A 21,279-nucleotide genomic window follows, 5' to 3' on the forward strand; every position below is an offset into this window, starting at 1 on the left:
GAATGCTTTGCCTGGCATCTCATTCAGCCGCTCAAGCATCAAATACCTTGGGGATTCTTTGGGTCTTAATTTGCAGAGCTATTTCCCTTCTGAGCGCTCTTTTATTTTCCTTTTTGCTTATTTAAACCTGTTTTTCCTGTGGTGAACGATCTTTGTGGGTGAAAGGAGGCAGGGATGGTGGAAGGGCTTCCCTCCAGCTTTAAGAGAGACCGGAGGACTCTAGTGAAAAAAAGTCTTTGCTGGCTGCTGCTTCCCCAGCCGTGGCTGCTGGAGATGAGTGTGGGTCCGAAATACCACAGATGCCTCAAGGACAGAACAAGCTCAGGCCTGATGGAGTTGCCTTTAACATCAACATGAGCCGGGAAGGAGGGCGAGGGGGTGACATGCAGCCCCCCTGCTCTGCCCTTCCTGCTTCTCAGGGTGCTTCAGAGCATGGGGTCTGCAAAGAAACCCCTGGAGTGGCCACCGAGGTACCTCAGAGGCTGCAAGAGCCAAACACAAATGGAAAAGGAGCTGGTGTTATTTTCTTTTTATTTTAAGCCAAAGATGAGAATACTGAGGGATCTGATTCATGGTATTTGAACACCTGGGAGTGATACACAGCAGAGCCTTCTCAGAGGCACGAGATCTTTGCTGCATGTAATCTAAAACAAATGTCTCCCCAGCCAATCTCTAATCAAGGCCTTACGGAGCACTGAATAAATATAGGGGCTTAACTAAATTAGCGAGATTCATGGTGGTGCTGGATTTGTGGCTCCTCATTCCACCCACATACCCCTTACGCAGACCTTCCTCACTTCCCTCCAGGTATCTGCTTAACACAGTGGCCCGGTGTGGTGTTTTGCAGGTATTTGATAATAAGCAATGATGCTTTGGGGCAGGACACGTGCACAGGCTCAAGCTCTTGCAAGCTTGTCCCAGTCAACCTGCAAAATAGCCGAGAGCACTTCTTCAAGCACAGTTCCCTTTTTCTCATGCTAGCGCCCGTTGTGGTTTTGCACTGTGCTTTTGCATGCAGCAGCTCCGCTCCTGCAAGGCTGCAGCAGCCTTTGCACGGGTACAGGAGGGACGAGGCAAGCAGAGGCGCTGCACCAGCCTCCCTCCCGAGGGTGCCTGCTCTCTCTCTAGCAGCATTCACCATGGTCAACGTTTTGCACATCAGCCAGACCATAAATAAACGGTTTGGCCTCGTGCTTTAGATGTGCTCGGTAAAAGCAGCATGAGCTTTGCTGCATCCCTTCAGCTCCTCCGTATTCCTGCCAGCCCTGCAGCCTCCCCTGCCTGCGGGCAGCAGCGGTGGGAAGAGAGCACGGCCACCTCAGTGAAGAGATGGACTTGTGCATGGAGAGATCAGGGGCCAGGCTGTTTGCATAGCCCAGCTCAGCAGGGATTTCCCAGTGCAGGCTGTCAAATGCCGGGTGTCCCAGCAAACGCTCTGTTTTCGATGCCCATTACGTTTTCCTAACATTTTTTGGGTTGTCCCCACCGCATCCACATGGTGTATCTGGCTTTTGTGCTATCTCCTGCCCACAACCGTGTCCTGTTTGATGGGGTTTAATGAACAAACCCTCTGAGGAGGCTGTGGTGACCATGCTGTGGCTCCCAGCAATGCTCTCAAGCACGGGGACTTGACCAGCCCCAGCAGCGAGGCAGCCCACAGCGGCTCCCTTTGCCATCCCCCTTTGAACTCATCTGTGAGGGTGCCAAGGCTCAACTAGATATTTAGTTCCCTGGCACTTACTTAGGCCCCCGTGCCCTAAATAGCACTCAGCAGTCATTTATCATTGCAGGCTGGGTTCTCCAGGCAGTGTGCTTTCGCGTGCTAGTATTTATAGGCAAGCCAATTTTAATTTTTTTTTCAGAAACACCGAAATAGTTATGCTCTCTGCTGAAATACCCCATCGAAGCTGCCACGCTCTGTGGTTCAATAAACATCGTCCACCTCACGAACGAAGTTTGTCACAACATGCTCTCTTCTCATCCCCTGGATCTGCTCTAGCTGTGGCTGCTCTTCTGGAAACCACCCTCATTTCTCTGCTACGAAGCGCCCGGGCCGCGCAGCTGGCCTTCGCTTCGGATGCAGAGCCGGGCACCGTCCCCTCCTGCAGGAATCGCAGCCCCGCTGCGAAGCCTGGACGGAGAAATTGCTCTAATTAGAGGCGAGCGAAGCGCTCCTCCTGCTCGGAGAGCTGCAGGTCCCCGGCCTACTTAAGGCCCGGTGTAAGGCCATTAGCACGACAGCGCGTCTCCCCAGAACCGCGCGCTTGGCGGGCTGCCCGCCGGCTGCGGCAGGGCCGCGGGGAGGTGCCAAGCACAGTAATTAACGCCCGTGTCGTGGTGGTGCTGGCAGCAAGCCGCAAACAGGAGGCACGCCGGGCTCTGCCCTCCTTGACTCCCTCCACGGGCACCGGTGAAGGCCCCTCGGTGCCACAAGGCCTCAGGGCCGCGGTGACCCGCTGAAAAGCAGTGACCCCCAGTGAAGGGCACCTGGTGATACTAAAAATTCAGCTAAATCACTGAATGCGGCACCTTGCCTGGGTCAGGGTGCTGTGTCTGCCTGGCTTTCCCCATGCCCACTTGGGCTGCAGCTCTGCGAGCAGGCAGCGGCCTCACCGGGGCGAGCCGCAGCAGGGGTGCCGCCACCTCCCTCGTGTGCCGAGCGGGTGCAGCGGCAGCCAAAAGCTGCCTTATTAGGTCTTAATTACCTCCTTGCTATCCGAAATTCTTAAATTTGCCACTACAGGCAGATAGGAGTAAAAATGTCACACTTTTGCAGCTCAGATATTTGCAGCCATGAATAATACACTCGCACACTCATTTACTAATGGATACACTTCTCTTCTAATTTCTTTTCCCCTCCAGACATTTGCAGAAGCTCTTTTCATTCCCATCACACCTTTAGCTAGCAGTAAGCCATTCTGTTTTGTTGCTCTTATCTCTTCCCTGAAAGCTTTTATTGACTGCCTGTTGTTTTTTCTCTTCACCTTTTCCATTTCCCATACAGCCTATTTTTTTTTCAAGTCTTCAGATCTGCAAGAACTCCCTTGTGAAGTTATTTTGGAGATTTCTCTCTGCAGCAGCTGAGAGCTAATGATGGGAGCAAGGAGGAAAAGCAGAGCTGGCTCCAGGATCTGGTGGGACTGGGGGGGTGTCAATAAATTCACCTTGGCGGTGATGGAGGTGCCAAGTTTTCTGCCATTCCTCTGAGCACACCCACAGCCAGAACAGGACTCGGGCACTGAGGAGGACAGGAGAAGACCATGACTGAGAGCAGCACCTACCTGCTTTGCTTCCACTGCCAGTTGGCTGGAGCAAGGGACTTTCCGAAGCGCTGATGCACAAAACCGCCAACAGCTCAGCTTTGATCCCTCTGCTTTGAAAGAAGCCCTGAACTTGCCAAAGTGACCAGCTCCCACCAGAGGTCGGAGGCAGCCTCCTTTGCCTGATTTCTCTCCTGTGGGTAGCTCTGTGCTGCGTGTTAGGAAGTGCTTGGCCACCTCTAGGAACCTGGGTTTGGATGGCTGGGCTGGTGGTGGCTTTTGGAAACCAACCACAGCAACCATCTGAGATGTTTTGGTGGCTCTTTGCCACCTGAACACCACAATAACCAGCAGGGCTTCTTGCAGCAGCGCTTCCCTGGCTCCCAGATGGAGATGTGTGGGGTTGGCAGCCCCACTCCCAACTCACACCAGTCAAACCCAGCATGTCCCAAAGGTGTTTGGTGACTTGTGTCAAATCGTGGAAATCAAAGCAGCTGCTTCTTGCTCTTCAGAAAGGAGCTGGTGTCACTCCCCACCACCACTTGGCTTTTGCAAGGCTCAAAAAAGCTCTTTGCCCAGCTCAAGCAAAACCAGCAGAAGAAACGCAGGGTTTCTAGGTCATGCTGTTCTTGGGAGATGAGGCAGAAAGCAGGTTAGGAGACTCTCCAAACACCTCGCAGGGAGGAGGACAGGCCCAAGCATCGTGGCCCAGAAGCCCAAGCCCTCTCCTATGCATCTCAGAAACACCTTGCCCAAGCTGCCTCCTGCTGCTGCCAAGTCCCCTTGCACAGGGCTCCTGCTGCTGGCAGCCCAGCCAGCCTGTGGTTAAACCCATGCTCGATTTGGGGGAAGCAGAGAGGTTTAGATTTGCCTACGAGCAAGAAGCCGCAGTGCTGCATCTGCCCTCCCCGCCCCGGCTCCTCTCACCGCTCTCCGAAGCCTTCCCAACCTTTTGCTTTCCATGCTCCACTGGCGTCTAATCCTGCGTGCAGGAGCCCTCGTGCTTCCTGCGCTTGTTCCTCCTGGGCATCTGCTTTCTCTTCCATTCTGCCTGCCCGTTCGGCAGCCTGAACTCAGTTACTCTAATCCCTCCATCTTCAGTCGTGTTCTCAGCTTCACATAATAAATATTAACAGCTTACACGTACCTTGGGGTTCTTATGCAAGGACTCCAAATAGCTTTATGGTTCGGATGCACATGGGGATCACTTTATTCACTAGCAAAATACAGCCACCGATGAGACAGCAGTTGTTTAGCAACCTACAGCAACAACACACAATAGTTAAGACGGGAAGTGAAGATAAATATCGCATCCATTTGAAACTCCAGGAGGGGATTGGAGTTGGCAGAATATAAGTGCTCGCGTTGAATTTTAGCCAGAATACTCCGAATAGCATTCCTACGCTTACAGCGAGAACTAGAGGATTTAAAATACCTAACCCATCCCCGGTGGTTTATTTACAACTCTCGTTAACAGTGCTGACATTTTAGAGATGCTCTTAACTAGAGAAAGGTGAGTTACTCAAGTAATGAACTGCACGGAATTACTCTAAAGCCCTTACTCGGAATTTCTATGGAAGGAGCAATCAGATTATTATGTACAATCAATAACTATCTATTAGCTAGGGAATTAAATTTATATATTTCAGGCAGTTTCTCCCTTCAGCTACAACTATCTCTATCCCAAAACAACAGAAAGCCAATGACTACATGTTTTTTTTTCAGCTGTGCCATGAGCCCTTCTACTGTCTCCTGACACTCAAAAGCTGAATGTGGTGAAAGGAAAAAGGGGAGGGGGCAGAGAACCACTTTCCTTCCTCCCCAGAGCATGGCAGTCAAGGGGCAGGGGTTCTGGGCAAGGACCCCGCATCCTCACGTGGAAGCAAGCAGGGATGGAAAATTGCAGATGGGAAAGATGCAGATGGGAGCTACCCCATCACCTACGCCAGCGCATCCACCTGGCAAGGTGGTAACAGCATTTTGGGGATGAGCAAGCTAAAAGGAGGCTTTTGGGGATGGCTTTCGGGATGGAGGCATCGCTTTGGCTCCAGAGCAACGTGAGCCCCAGCCCCCTAGCGAAACCAGCCCCTGATATGACCTCCTCTTTCCGGAGGTCTGCAGAAAGCTCCTTGTGCTACGTAGCTGCACTGGCTTTGTCCCTTTCTGCCCAGAATTTGATATTTCTATCGGTTTTGAATTTCACCACCCTGCAGAAAGGCCCCTGCTCTTGTTTCTCCAGATTGCTCTGGTCCTGTCCCCTTCCATCCACCCCTTCACTTTAAAGGCACAGGGGAGCGCGGGTTTTTCCACTGTTGTTACAGCCTGCGTCTTCTCAAAGCTCCCTAAGGACAATATTAAACACTGACATGCGCTTATGAGCCTCTTTTCCCCCAAACACATTAATTCTTTGACCTGGACTGCTAAGCATACATAGCATGCACAGAAAAGTGATTTTTCTCCCCTTTTTTTTTTCCAGTGGCTGTACAGACACAGCTTAGTGCGATCCACCCGCTCCTACCCACTTCATTTTTTCATACTTAGTAAACTAGCAATTATGTCAAAGGAAAAGTTTGTTTTGTGTGATCTGCTTTATATAAGTGTGTTTGGCAATTCTTGAACTTTGTCTGGAGCATCCGCATGCTGGAATATTTCCCACTTGAAGTGTTCCTGGTAGAAGTTAGCAAATAGCATAGATAAATGGGATGGGGGAATAAGCAAGAAAGACTTGTTTATACAGCTATCGAAATCCGTGCCAGGTCAGAGAACACAGAAGAGCATGAAACCTCTTCAACTCCATTTTAGTCCATGTCAGGATTGCACCATCCTTCTAAACAGACATGCAACAGTCTGGAGGAAAGGACAGGGAGCCCAGGTCAAACAACATTTCAGTGAGGTCCTTAAGAAAGACCAGGCTGGGCTCAGGATTTCCCTGCTCTTGGCCGGGCAGAGGCAGGACGGGTGAGAAATGCCTTCCCCTGCAGGGAAGATGCAGGGACAAGGCACCAAATCTTGCACGGCTCTGCTGCCTCTTCCCCCGGGCGCCAGGGCAGTCGCCCGTGCCAGCACGCCAGCCGTGCCCTGCACACCCAGCCTTCCTGGGAAGCGAGGCGGGCAGAGAAACAAGGGCATCCGCAGCAGCCAGGAGCCCGGCCCGGTTCACGAGAAGCCCCGTGGGGCAAAGCTGCGTAAGCAGGGCCTGGGTGGGAGAGGGGACAGCCACCCACGGGCATGCAAGGGATTCCTTCCCGAGAAGCGAGCACTACTCCCTGCTCTGATCCTGCCCACATATTTCTCAGCAAACTCAGATCTTGCCTCGGGGCACTCGGTATTATTTGATTTATCCGAAGGGATAAATCTCCCTCCGCCCCTTCCAAGGCTGGCACGCTACGAGCACCTTGAACCTGCAGACACCGGGGCTCGGCTGAACGCTGGCCTCTGCTGCCGCAGGCCCTGCTCCCTCCCCACTCCCCTCCTTCCTAAGGTGACCAGCCTGACACGACAATAAATCAGGGCAGGAACCCAAGCGTCGTCCTTTCACCCGTAACCTCTGGCCGTCTCGCTTTGCCCAGAGCCTTATCGCAGCTCCCTGGGGAGCCACCAGGCACCGCGGTCACCCCAGAGGCCTCCCCGTGCTGCTTGCGAGCTGCAAGGTTTTGGGGAGGCTGCAGCAGGAGGCTGCAGCAGGCAGGGAAGAGGCGCGCTTGCCGCCTGCCGTCAGCAGCCTGAACTGAAAGAAGATCGCTGCGATGCCGACACCTCTGCCAGCCCCTCCAGGCCTCCGCTGACTTGACGTGGAGCAAGCAGCTCAGCAGACCTCCTCTCCTCGCTGCCCACCTCTGCTCTGACACGAGGATGTACTCGTCTGCGAGGCAGCCACATCGTGACGTAGCTACGGCTTTCACTTCAGTCAGCACGAAACTCGCTTTGGGACATTAGCAGAAGCAGTTCAAAAAAATGCGTCAAACTCTCCTCCTGCCCTCTACAACCTCACAGATAGTCCGTGAAAGTGCATTAAGGGGAGAGATGTGCGTTTTGTCTACCAAAACCAATAATTTATATTTTAACTCCAGCACCAAAGCTCTGCAATAAAGCATGGGACAAAGACCTTACACTTTAAAGTCACCTACACAAGCTCAGACCACTTTTATGATAGAAGCTTGCTCGCTGCAAGCTGCAACCGCGTGGGCTGGAGGAATAGAGGGTTTCACTGGGAAGAGCTGTCACACCCACCCACGGGTGATGTAAGGAAGAGAGCAAGCCACACAGGTGCCAATGAGTGTAGCTATAAGTTATTTATTCTGCAAAATAGAGGTATCTTCTATGGAGTTGAACACTGGAATCACAGCATTATGAATTGAGTTGTGGAAACATTATGACAGCACGCACACACGCAGGCACACGCACGTACACCTACCCACGCGCACACACAGCCTTTGTACAGGCCCCTACTCTTGCATTATCCAGAAGGGAGCCCTCTCTGCAACTTTATTTGTAGAAACCTGCAGCGAGGGTTGCATTCAAGACCCCTTCCCTTATTCACAGGGCTTCCAAGGGGCAGAGGTCGGCCGGGACGAGGTGCATGGCACAGGCAACACGTGTGTGGAGAGCGCAGCACACGCTCCCCAGCCCAGCGCTCAGCACATCCCGGACAGGAGTTAACTCTGGGCAGAACACAGCTCTCAGCTGCAGCGCTCTCATCCCTGCCTCAGTCTTTGCTCACGCAGCCGAGCGCTGGGTGGTCGGAGGAGGCACATTTCCACGTTAGGACACCGTCAGCGCTCCCTGCTCGCCATGGTCCATGTTCCAAAGCCGGTAAAACTCTGCAAAGTCCACGTAGGGCTCTACGCGCCCGTCTTCATCGGGCTGGAGCGAGTGGGTGGGTCGGGAGCGGAAGAGACCCCCATCCGAACTTGAGCTGCTGCTCTGCGTGTGGGTGTTGGTGGACTGGAGAGTCACAGTGGGGCTTTGGCTATGGAGAAAGAGAACACAGACATCTTTATTTTGCCCCCCATGTGCAACTTTGCACACAAAAGGCACCAGAATAAGTGGCAGTTCTTCACAGATTAAGCTATCCTTTGTAAACAGGTAAAAGTTACAGCCCTCCTGCTCTGTCAGAGCACTGGGTATGTTGAGAAGTGTGTGGAACTGATGAATGCCAAAGACACCTGCCTCACCTTTAACTGGACAACCTTAAGTACAACCAGACGTCCGAGGGGAGAAGGAAGGGGGAAAAAGGGAAAGAAGGGGGAAAAAGGGAAAGAAGGGGGAAAAAGGGAAAGAAGGGGGAAAAAGGGAAAGAAGGGGGAAAAAGGGCATGCACTCTGCTGGCCTCCTCATACCCATTCAGAACAATCTTTACGGGAAGAGTCTGGCAGCAGCAAAGCTATTCTTGCATGACCTGTGTTAGAGCCAAAGCAGCCCTGGTGTGTCAGCCTCATTGTTTTTGGAGCTACCAGAACACAATAACCATAGAGCTTCTTCACTTTTCTGTTTGTACACACTCCACCCTGTGCCAAAGGCTGAATTCAAACCAGAGCCATGAGTACGATCCTGCAAAGCAGATCCAAACAGAATCCAGGTCTAACCTTTGTCATTTTTTCTACCCTGGCCTCTGCCTCTGAGGAAGCCAGCTTGTGCAGCACCACCTCTCCTGCACATCCCCCTTTCCTTATTAAAAATGAAGGGCACCCATACTCCCTCCATGCACAGCACCCAACGCTCTTAGCACCCAACATCCAAAGAGAAGGGCTGCTTGCTGCCAGAGTGCCCTCCGGTGACAGCAGCAGATGCTTCTCCCAGGGCATGTTCCCAGAGCTGGCTCCAGCGCTGCTTGCTTTGCTCATTCCCACCCCTCACACATCGCTCTCCAGCCAACAACTTCGGCTGGCTGTCAGTACTGCAGCCAGGAGGGCTGCGCTGCAGATAAGGGAATGAGTGACGGGTAACTGACAGGTATCTCTCTGCTTCCCAACCACTTCACCCTGCGTGAGGTACGGGGGGCTGCGGGTATCAAGAGGGCAGGGTATTTACTTAGTGAGGGTGGGGGTGGCTTCATCCAGAGTCGAGCTGCTGTGGGCACCGTTGACCATCTGGCCTTGGGAAGGCATGACAAGGGACAGCGTGACACTTGTCTTGCTTGTGCTTTGGGAGCTGGAGTATGGCACGGAGACTGGGTAGACGCGGCCTCCTGGGAAGTGAGAAAACAGAATTATAAACGCAGGTGAGACATCAGTGACCGATGGTGCACAGTGTCAAAGAAAGGTCAAAGGAAGGGTCAAAGATCCCAAGGGAAGAATTTATATCAAACTGCCTTTCTTAGATGTAAATTGTTGCAGACTCTAGACCTCAGAAGCCAATAATCCGTTTAATAAAAAAAATCTACACTGAGCACCTCCTCTCCCAACATTAGGTCAATGCCAGATCAATCAAGAGGACTTATCTTCCACCCTCTATTGTTTCCTTCTCTCCGCAGCATACCTTGTGTTGGTGTTAGCGTGGGCTGGCTCATCTCACCCAAGGGGTACCCAAAGTTCCTTACAAGCAGCGTCATGTCTTCGTGCCGGGGACAGAACTTGGACCGTTCCCCACCGCTGGCAAAAGTGTCGCAGTGGATCCTCTTAACACGGTCCACCACTGCTTGGGCCACAGCATCCAGCGAAGTCTGCTTGGCAAACTCTGTGGCTATCATGGCTGCAATTTCCTGGGCAGAGAGGGAAACAAAAAAAGCAGAAGGATGTTTAGGAGATTCTGGAGGAAATCTTATCCGGCCAAGTGATCTAAGAGTTTTTATGGCAACTTATCCAGCTAGGGGCCTTGCCAGTCTCACTTGCTGATACGTGCCTTGTGCCTAGAATCGTCCCACTCCCTTTAAAGGGCTCCTCCTAAAGGGGCAGGAAGCTGCCTGGAAGAACTGGCTTGGCAAAGCAGCCCTCCCGTCATTACAGGCTGGAATGGGGTGGCACAGGCACCCGGCCCAGGCAGCACTCACAGGACAGATGTGGAGGATGGTCTGTACAAGAGAGCTGACACCCCTGCAGGAGGTCAATAGCTGAGGGAACGTTTCCTGTGAGAGCACACTCACCTGGTTGGCCTGCCCAGGCCCGTGAGCTGCCTCCAGAGCTTTGTAGAGCCCTTCAGACATAAGCACCAAGAAGCCAGTCACCCCGTCCAGCGAGTGCCCTCCGTGGATTTCAGGCTCTGCTATGATGGGCTTAGATTTAGCAGCACTGGAAAGAGACAGGGTTTTTAATAATCACTGCTTCCTCACTAGGTAAGAACAGAGGGTCATGAAGAAGAGGGACTAAAACCACAAAGCAAGTTTTTCTGACCTGAGTAGTTCAATATCAGTGTAGCCATATTTGACTTTGTAATCTCCAATGCGCCGAGTGCTTTCCTGCCCACGAATAGTTCCCACTTGTTTTATTTTCCCTGCATCCAAACCTGCCAGATTAAAAAAAATAAAATACAACGTTTGGGAAACTTGCAGGACTCCCTGCGGTCATACTGTCAGCAAGGAGAAAAGAAATATCCACAGCTAAAGAGAACAGTAAGATGAAGCAAGATGCCAAAAGATCTTTCTTCCCTGCAGGAAGGAAAGGAAGAGCAGTTTGCTCTGTTCCAAGGGACACCTTCTCATTAGCTGTAATCTGGGAACGAGAGAGGAGAGAGATGCACACAGCCCAACACTCACACCGAATGCAGTGGCTGGCCCTGAGACAAAGCCCACGTCCTGGTCCAAAGCCACCAGCAGCAGCTGGCCTGAGCACACAGGCATTTGCTGAAAAGGCAGTGGAACATCTGCGCCTGTCAGCTCTGGACTGCAATGATGGGAGGAGGAAAGCAGGAAGGGGGAAAACATATGTGAAGGATTCTTATTTTTTCTTCCACCCTGTTATTGATCCCTGTTCCTAAATTCCGTATGACAAATTCACTAATATGCTAACTTGGAGAAGGAGAAACGGAGAACTGTCTGCAAGGACTGAATTTGCTCAAGTGCTCAGATTGGCGTTAGCTACTCCTAAAACAAGGATAATCCGCAAACAGGTATTTAGTTTAATTAAGTTTAAGGGGATATACCTCTGCTATGTTGTATGTCCGGCAGGGACTATGAAGGAATCACATCTCAAAGAAAGTCCTACCAGGGACCATCTGGGGATAGCTGCTACGTGAGGCAGGACTCAGAGCAGACAAGCCACTTACCTGGTCTGTCCTGGCAATTCCCCCTTCCTGGTTATACCTGGAGCTAACAGGCAGAAAATGTTATTTTGAGATTTTTATCTAGGGATGACTGTCCTCAGTACAAGGTGAAGGCAAGGGTCCAACTGAAACTCTCCCTCTGAGTCAAACCAAGCCTCACCGCGCAGATGGCTCCACACCTACCCCAGCAGTAAGACACAACTCCGCCATCTGCTGCAGACCGAAGCTGACTCATCAACATGGCCTGGCTCATTTGCCAGCTCCTGGCAGGGGGATACAAGATATCGACAGACACAAACACGGGGAAGCTCCAAGCACGCCAGAGAGGTTGTGTCTAAATCACAGCGACTCTCCTGGAGCACTGAGTGAGCTGCAATGCGCTGGGCCTGTGTGCCACACAGGCGTAAGGCCTCTCTCTCCCTTTCCCCAGGACAGGTGCAACACAGGCACCAACATGATAAAGAGTTTGGGGGATAGAATTTATCGCTGTTTTTCAACTTAGCCTCACAACAATCACCACTGGGCCCCCAAAACCCTGTGCACATTGGCTTTTTTCTACTGGCTCTCCCTTCTGCTGGGATTGCCAGCTGGAGAGCCACTGCTGCATTGGATTAAGGTCAGTGTATCTAGCAGATTCCTGTTCCACTGTGGACTGCAGCTAAATTCGAGGTAGTGTTTTTGGCAGTAGAAAGGCTCTCTTTCCCTAGATTCCTGTATTCAGTCCTCTGTTTCATAGCACATGCCACTACTGCAGGAGTATGAGTAAGGAAAAAAAAAAAAAAGAAGAGAAATGGAGTGAAACAAGACCTATCAGCAGAAAACTACCACACTGACAGCCTCACCAGGTAAGAATATAACTACCAGGTGAGCCTCATGAAGAATGCCAAGTTAGATCCACCTAAGCAAAGGCACAGAACATAAGTACCTCAACAAGAAGAGTCTGGTGCTAACAGTCACACAAGTGGCCTGGGCTAGTTCTAGACAAAGAAACACGCCAAGCATTGTAAAGGAAAAGGGAAATTGCCAGAAGCAAGATGTCAGTATTAGACAGAGTTCAATGGTTACTGATGTGAGAGCAGTAAATGTCAGTGTTTGGTCTGACTCTGTCTGAAGTCTACCTGCTTTTTTTTGCAGTAGCAGCTTGTACAAAGGCGTATTGAAACGCACCATCCTGAGGGTGTGGCAGAACCTAACCAGCATAACTGTGGTTTGCCTCCAGAGGGGCAGTCACCTACTGTCCATCCTGCTTCTGCCCTCTGGCTGTGTGCTTCTGCTCCTGCCTTCCTTATCGACTCCAGTAATCGCACAGCTGGAGGGCAAATCAATGTCAGTTTGGCAGTCAAACATGAAACTAAGTCTCAAAATGAACAAAGAGGGGGAAAAAAAGAAAAAAAGATAGTTTTCTGTAGGTTCAGCAAGCTGAACTTACTCACTCTGTAGCCTCACTGTGGCTAGACATGCAGAAAAAGGCACTGAACTCGTAATTTGAAACCACAGCCCACAGGGAGCTTCTTTTTGTGGTCAGTTATTGTTTCCAGTGGCTTGAGTCATTCCTGGTGCCCCAGATAAACTGAGGCACGAGATGTTCTCAGATAAGAAGACAAAAATCAAGCACTCACCCAGCTGGGAGAAGCGAAAGAGTTCATCCTCGTTCTCTGTCGTATGGTCCACGTTGAGCTGAGTCACCTGCAGCCCATCCACCGTGGACTTACACAACAGTGCCCGATTGGTACCTGCAGCGGGAGTAGCGAGATGAGGCACCAGATAGCTCTGTGTTAAGACGGAGAACATATCCAAATGGGAAAGGAAAAGGAGAGGGGAATAAGGACAGAAAAGAAGAGAAAAGCTCATGTACTCTCTCTTCATCATCTCCCAGAAGTAGCCTTGCCCGCAGCATGCTAGGCCTGTTAGGCAGCTCTTCACTTAGGCCTGAGCCAACACCTCACGAGCAAGCTATCCACTCCTCAGTGAACCTGCACTACTGCCTCTCAACCCATTTTTCCCCTGTTCTTTGGACACACACATGGCGTCTGTCAATATCTGCAGAGATGATCACCCGGACTTATTTCAATTGGGCCTACAAGTAACAAGCATATCACTCGTCGGCCACAGACCAAAGAAACTGCCCCCCACGTTCTGATTTCTTTCACTTCCTAGAGCTGCAGCCATCCTCAGAAATGCCTAGACTGAAATGCTAAGAACAAATGCTGAAATACAATGAACAACTCACCAACGTTGGCAATATAGAGCTTGTTGTTAAGAACAACAGCCACGATAGCCATGGCTCCTCCAGAGATCTCCTGCTCTACAACCTTCAATCTCTCCACAATCTTCTGGTACTGAGGAGGCAGCTGGTGGTGAGGAACACCCTGGAACCCAAGATTACGGGGGAGGCTTAAACACACAGTCCACAACACTGAAACTGACTATGTAAGACATACAATTATTTGTTCAATCCTAACAAATCCCGTGGGTCTGATAAGGTTCTGGAAATGACAGTCCAGTTCACCTGAAGACCAGAATTCACATCTGCCCAGGTGCCATGGAAATTTGAGGCCTTGCCTCTCACCCATATCATGTCTTTGTCCTTGGAAGAGCCACGCCTCATGGGCTGAACACCTTTCCACAGTATGTTTAGTTCTTTACTAAGAAAACCAATGATGTGTCTACATATTGCCAGTAAGAACATTGGGAAATCTGGGAAGCAGACCAAAACACTTGCTTCACTTCCCACAAGCTCCCAGAAGAGAACTACAGGGACACAATTTTCAATTACAGCTGCCCTCAGACCGGACTGACTAACGTCCCATCCAACAGTCTGGAAAGTAGGACCTCCAGAAATCTCCATTCTTAAGGCCACGTTACCTCTGGTAGCTGGGACTGCAGGCTGGCCTTCTCTGCCAAAGCATCATCAATGGACTCCAGGAAGCTTCTTTCTACCACATCAAAAGCCTAAAAGGGCCATAAGAGAAACTGAGCATTTATCCAGCACCTACAGACCTCTGAGACTACCCATCCTCACCTCTCTAAGACCGGTTCATAAAAGTGGTTGATCACTGTACATATAGACATTCGAGATCACATCATCATATTAAAATGCAATTATTTTAGTGAAGCTACTTAACAGCTTGTAAAAACAATCTGTTACTACTCAAAACAGGAGACAAAAACACACAAATTACAATCACAGCAATGTCAGAGACCTATCTGATTTTGTATGTTGATTGTAAAAACTTATCTATCACTCAAGAAAGTGTGCTCGCAAATCCATCTCCCCACGCATTAACTTCTCCTTTTCACTCGTTGTCATCTCCTTTACAGGCTGACTTGTTCCTACAAGTCCAGTGAAGACTGGCTGCAGCTTCCTGGAGAGCTCTCAGCAGTGTGCTGACAGAGCTGGGGGACAGATGGGTATGAGGTGGGAGTAAAACAAAGCACTACAGCTGCTCACAGTATGAGTACAATCACAACCATTGGCAGATGTTTCCAAGCCCCTCAGAAACCAGATGCTGCTCCCCTGGTGGCAAAAAGAGGGGGTGGGTAGTGTGAGAAGCAGGAGCTGTTCCCAGCCGAAGCCGCTTTACCTGCAGCAGGACTCGACGCACATCAGCATCACTGTGATCTGCGTGAAGCTGGCCCAGCAGCAGTTCAGCAGAGAGCCTCTGACCCACAAAGTTGGTGACCCGGTTGCCGTCATAACCATTGAAGACACCATAGAGGTAGCAGTTGTTCTCACTCCTATCAGAGACAGCAAAAGCAAAGAGGTCATAGATGGCCGTGATACAAAGACATATGTAACAAGTTCCTCCAGACACCTCCTGAATTCTCTGAGTCCTCTGTGAGGAGCTAAACATCACGTTCACCTGCCCTTGTGTCTGCAGGGATCAGTGATCAAGGCACAACCCGCTCACCTGAATTTTAACCAGTTATCTTCCAAGGGGTGACCCTCTGTCCCTTTGCCATCTGCGCTGTAGGAGCGGTTTGGAGCTGAGCCCACCCCGGAGAGATGGCAGGATGGCAAGTCATCTGTCCAACTGGGCTGCTGTTCCTGGGGGGCAGAAAGAGGAAAGAGACCACGTAAGCCCCAAGCAGGCTGAACATGCTGGTTGAGCATGGGTTACCAGTCCGTCCCCACCCTCTTCTCACCCCTCTGCTAACAGGGCAGCGCACCCCCCAGCCGCTAACTCCCTATTCCCTGCCCCTCGCTGCAGAGCTGGATCACTTACCACCGCCTTTCCCTCTGAAGCCGAGCTCTGGCCGCACCTCCGGCTCTTGCTAGCAAGAAACCAGAACCGAGAGTCGCAGCCGGGTCCTGCCCTGGGTGCAGCACAGCACCGCACCGCACCGCACAGCACCGGATGGGACCCTCCCGGCTGGCAGCGCTCCCCCGGGACAGGGGGGCTCCTGGGGCCACCAACAGCGACGGGGGGCCCCTCACACAGGGCTACCAACACCAGCCGCCCCCCAAGCCCCCCGGGCCGGCCGGGAAGCAGAGCTGCGAGCCCAACAGGGCCTCCCCCAGCCGGGACCGGGGGCAGCGCGGGGGGCTCCCACCTCCCCGCCGGCACCGGGACCTTCCCGGCCCCCGGGCCTCCCCCTCAGGCGCTGCGGGGCCGGGCGAGAAGGAGGCGCGGGTCCCCCCTCGCACACACCTGGGGGAGTGCGGGAGCAGGGAGGGGGGAAGGCGCCACTCACACTCTGCAGCAGGCTCCTCCTCTGCGCCGCCATCTTGCAGCAGCGGCCTCCTCCTTCCCCCCGCCCTTCTCCTCCCGAGCCCCGGCCTGGCCTCCGCCTAGCGGCGGGGGGAGGGCGCTGAGGGGAGGCCGACATGTTCAGGTCTGCAGGCAGGGGGAGGTCGGTGGGCAGGCTGCGGCAGTGCTCCGTCACCCAGCTCTGGCACCCCGCACTGTAAATAGTGGTTCCTGGTGTTGGAAGGGAACCTCCTGTGCTCCGGTTTGTGCCCCACTGCCTCTTGTCCTGGCACTTGGCACTGCTGAACGGAGCCTGGTTCGGTCCTCTCTGCACCTTCTGGTCTTCAAAAAGCTGGCCCCGAAGTGCTGGAGCAGGCGGCACGTTGTTCTGCTGGCATGGAGTGACTGCTGGGGTCTGATCTCCAGAAAAATGCCTGGGGAGTCCTTGGGGGGGGCAACTGCCGTGGGACCGGCTGCCCTCATCTCCCTGCTCAACCCTGCCAGCCTGCCTGCCCATGGTACGTGCAAAAACAGAGAGAAATGCTTTTATTCACCTTTTAGAACCTATCTTTGTCTTTTTTAGGCTGAGGTGAACTGTGTCAGGAGGGACAGTTCCCACTTACCCAGCTCTGCTGGAGTGGGAGGAAGTCACAGGAATCAAAGGATGATGCGTATATGGTATTTGTCTTCCAAGTGGTTGATAAGTGAAATTCCCTTTGCCAGAACTCTGAAACCTGTGAAGAGCTACCATCCTGGAAGAGACGTTTGTATGATTGATATGATTTTATATGGAAGAGACATTTATATTATTTTTGCCCAGGGACGTGGTGGAGTCACCGTCCCTCGTGGTGTTCAAGAAGCGCCTGGACAAGGTGCTATGAGATATGATTTAGTAGGTTAGTGGGTACTGCTGGTAACAGGAGGACGGTTGGACTAGATGATCTTGTAGGTCCTTTTCAACCTTTTGTTTCTATGATTCTATGATTACAAGTCAGTGGAAGAGTCCTCCAGGTGTGTGACTGGTGTGTCTTGAAGTGCATGATGACAGGTAAACAGGCTGCAGCACCAGGGCGCTGGGCGAAGAGCACATTTCTCTAGGTGAATCCAGGCTGAAGGTGCTTCAGCACGAGAGGCTTGCAGTTTCAGTCATGTAGCAGCATAGTTGTGGTGAGGGCATGAGTGTTAAGTAGTCTTGACTTCCAGCAGCCACTTGATACTCTTTTAATGACATCTTTGTGGCAAATATATTAGATTCAGATGCACTTCAGAAATAATTGCCAGTTAATTAACCTCATTCTATGGAATGATGGGTTTTGCTGCAGGGGATCCTGCCAGAGGATTCCAGCTTCCTTTCCTGTAAATCCTTTGTCTATTGTTTTGTTACATCTCTTCCAAATATACAAAGATTTCAGATCCTTTCCCTTCACACAAGACTCATATATATTCAGCGATTCAAGCAGACTTAGATACGGAGGCAGAATTACTTTTTAAAGGCTATCTTCGTGAAAGATAGAAGAAAATGCTGAAATTAGAATCTCAGTCTACACACAAATTTTCATATGTTTAGCTTTATGCATAAGCTTGGTTTCACCAATGTCATTTGAAGTATTCCTGTGGGTAAAGCTGTGAGTGGGTACAAATAATTTTAGTAATGGAGCTCAAGTCTGCATTAAAATTAAAAGTAGGATGGATGGATTTAGTATTAATGAAGATCTGTTTTCTTACCAGGATCAAGAAAAATTCCTGGTGCTGCAGAAATCTGCCTAGAACAGCATTGTGTGTGCTGCTGAAAAGCAACAGGCAAGTTTATCTGCTTTAAAACACGATGTCACATTTTCAGCATTGCAGCAAAAGCTTATGCTTATTTAATGACATTCAAGGTTGCAGTCATGCACCTTGATGAGCACAGGCAGACCCTGTCCTTGCACAGAACACCACTGAAATCAGCAAGGCTTCAGATGTGCTCAGAGACTGCCAGGGTGTATCGCATTGCAGGACTGGGGGTTTAGGAGTCATTTTTATCTTCTTATGTCTGCAAGTCTTTCTGAAACTAGCAAGAGTGGAGTCTGCGTGTGTCTGTGATAGGGCAGAATATGATCTCAATGAGTAAAACAACTTTCCTAAAGGTATGAGACAGAAACGCTGCCATTTTCCTTGTTTGTACAATGACTAGTCACCTCTTTGTAGTTGTATGCCCTGTTCCTAGTTTAAATGTCTGACTTCAGCTCTCAGAGTCACTGATCACCGTCATTCCATTTTTTTATTATTCTTTTTTTCTTCCTCATTTGGGCTGGAAAACAGACCTGGTGCAAAACATTTGCTGTTGGTGAAAATATTTGTGCCAGCTCCAGGATATTCCTGTGGCTCTGTCACTGAGCTTCTGCCCTAAGACTGAGCAAGGCCCTTAACTACTTAGTCTGCAAAAAGTGAATAGTTTGGTTTGCCAAGCAAGGCTGCTTACAATGCTAAATGCATGTTTGTCCATCCTTTTGCAATCTTCCAAAGGAAAGTGCTACTGAAGCTTGTTTGCTGCTTTATGAATACCTGCTCGTAGAGACCAGCATCTTTAAGCAGTACTTGCTAGATGGAATACTGCACCGACAGAGCTTCTGTTGCTGTATTGATAGTGCTTATCTGTTCTTTGTTTTATTTATGCTTCCTGCCTTCAGTAAATCCTCCCAGAAATTCAGCTATATACCATGCTGTATTCTCATACAGCAAAAATCTCCCCAGGAATGCAGGATATCAGTCACTGAACTCATCCATGCACCAGTAAATGAATTGTCTGATTCAGTGACTACCAAATCTTCAGCTCCCTCTCCCGTGTTAAACTCCTGTATTCCTCATTCCTCTCTCTCTCTCTCTCTCTCTTTGTATTTATTGTTTCTCGTTATTCTCTGTTCCCAATGCCAAGTTTTATATACACAGTATTTCTGGTGCCAAGCTGTACTACTTACAGCCTTCCTGTTTTTGCAAATGTTTTCTCTGCAGAAAAAGGAGAAGCACGGTCACTGTGCTGGGCTAGAGGATAAAAGATGAAGAATATTATTGAACACCCTGCCCCGAGGAGCAGGGAGCACAGGGCAGCCCCAGCAGGTGCTGCGGTAGACATTCAGACATCCTACACAACGGGAGGCAATTACAGGATCGCCAGCAGAAACCCTCACATCAGTTGTTTTTTCGCTGCCGATCACAAGCGAGATGTGTTTAGGGAGATTTTTTTTCTGCCTTGTTTTGCTAATAATGGAGGCTGGGGCTGGAGAACAAAGTCATGATTTTTGGCAAGGCTTGCAGCAGGTGATGTGGAAGAAAAGAAGGGTCTGTGACAGAGCCAGATTGCTACACTTGCTCAGTACCTACCATGGACGGAAAAGGATGGTGGAGGGGGTGGCATTGCAAGCTCCACCCTGAGCTCACCCCACCTACCTCTGCCAACTGCAGCCCGATGCTTCCCACAGGCACAGATGCCCTAATGCTCCTGGCTCCTTTGTAAGCTGCTATTTCCAGGCAGGCTGAAAAGGCCAAGAAATAGAGATAAAGCAATAGAGAGAACGAGCATGAAGAAAGGAAGGAGAGCTGGAGGAGAGGAGAGGAGAGGAGGTAGCAATTTCTTCCCTTAGCACCTGCCAGAGAGTTGGAAAGCTATTGCGAGGAGAAAGGGAAATGGTGAGGGAGCGTTTATCCCCCCAAGAGAATGAGATAAATATCACTGTGTGAGAGATTTTGTACAGAGCTGTAGACCAGCTGGAGTTTTGAGGGAGAGAAATGAGGTTGTTTCATTTGTGCTGAGGCATATGATTTTTCTGACTTCTGTGATATGCTAAATAAAGCCCCATCTCCCGGAGTTCTGGGATTATGTGAACTTTTTAAAAAAACTTTATAGTAGGATTGTGTTTGTAGATGTCATGCCTGCAGGGAGAAGCTTCAAAACGTGACTCATAAGAGCTTGAAATACCAGAAAGCAATTAAAAAGATTTCAGATGATTAGAAGAAACAAACTCATAATGCTGGAGTCTTACTCATCGTAAATGCTTGTTTTTGACAATTTGGTCTCAGCAGTTCTTAACTCCTCCCGTTGCTAAGACATCTCTAAAACACTTCCACCCCAAAAGCTAGGGCTGTAGGAAGATCTTTTTCCAAAGAAAGATTAATCGAGGGACAGGTGGGTATATCAGTGCTTTTGGGTATATTATGTGAAGCTACAGTGTGTGTGTGCCCAGCTGTACCCAAGAGGGGAGCCAGTTTGGAGGACTGGGTACAGCCAGCTTACCATCGTGTGTCTCTGCTTACTGTACTCAAGTTGCACAGTGGTAGGCACGTTACATACCCAGGTATTCGGGTGATGAGCAGGAAGCTTTATCTAAACATTATCACAGGATAGTATTTTGAATTTTATTTTCATCACAGAGCAAGTTGAAATGAGATCCTTTTTTAATGGTGGGCTATCTATTACTGAAACCCAGTCAGCAGTGTCTTGAGAGCTTTTGTTTCCCAGTATTTGGTTATGTTTTGAAAATGTGTACTATGCTAGACACCCAAGCAATGGTCACACACAGATGAACAGAAGTGTAGAAGTAAAGAGACATCGAAATAATAAACAGATCTGCTTCCCTTGGTGTGAAAATATTGGTGTTCATACTATATTTTTGCATGTCCTCCATACACACCATCTATCCCTTTCATAGTAAGACTCCCCTTCAAATACGGTACTTCAAGCTCCTCGTATTTTCCTGCTGAGTAGGTAAGAGACATTTGGTGGGTGCGATTTGGAACAGGCCAAGCAAAACAAGCAACTGTTAGCCCCCTGGAAAGTCCCTCCCAATAAGGGCAGTTGTTCAGGCCTCTCTCCACTGATGCCACCGATTTTCACTAAACCTGCAGGAACGTGGTATCCTGGGCTCCAGCAGGAGAAGTCCCGCTCCTTGAGCTGCCCCAGGTCACGTCCCTGCTGCAGGAACCTCAGGACCCTTTGGATGCAGATTGGTGTGGTGACACTGCATGCAGTGGATACCCCAGGACACTGGTCTAAAACTCCACTTCCCACACAAGCCTGCAGGCTGTCCTCATGGGGACACCCAAGCTTTGCTATTTAAACGAACCGAGCTGGAAAAGCCACCCCTTCACAAAGAAAA

The 21,279-nt window shown here is 50.4% G+C and overlaps 1 protein-coding gene and 1 long non-coding RNA gene across 2 annotated transcripts; one reads left to right on the forward strand and one right to left on the reverse strand.

The window, feature by feature from the left end:
• Positions 1 to 7,537: 7,537 nt before the first annotated feature.
• TAB1 (TGF-beta activated kinase 1 (MAP3K7) binding protein 1) lies at positions 7,538 to 16,316 on the reverse strand. The gene is made up of 11 exons (XM_080592194.1): positions 16,152 to 16,316; positions 15,368 to 15,504; positions 15,041 to 15,194; positions 14,322 to 14,408; positions 13,687 to 13,825; positions 13,076 to 13,189; positions 10,589 to 10,700; positions 10,342 to 10,486; positions 9,738 to 9,960; positions 9,291 to 9,447; positions 7,538 to 8,229 (listed from the first exon to the last, which is right to left on the reverse strand). Exons 1-11 carry the CDS (start codon positions 16,284 to 16,286, stop codon positions 8,022 to 8,024), a joined length of 1,611 nt encoding a protein of 536 aa, XP_080448320.1. The 5' UTR covers positions 16,287 to 16,316; the 3' UTR covers positions 7,538 to 8,021.
• A 360-nt stretch (positions 16,317 to 16,676) lies between these two features.
• LOC308195231 lies at positions 16,677 to 20,773 on the forward strand. Its single transcript, XR_013951360.1, has 3 exons — positions 16,677 to 17,195; positions 17,876 to 17,947; positions 19,139 to 20,773. It is a non-coding gene; the product is annotated as an uncharacterized lncRNA (long non-coding RNA).
• The last annotated feature ends 506 nt before the right edge of the window (positions 20,774 to 21,279 follow it).

The sequence above is a fragment of the Anser brachyrhynchus genome (assembly GCF_964034855.1).
Source record: "Anser brachyrhynchus genome assembly, chromosome: 1".
NCBI lineage: Eukaryota > Metazoa > Chordata > Aves > Anseriformes > Anatidae > Anser > Anser brachyrhynchus.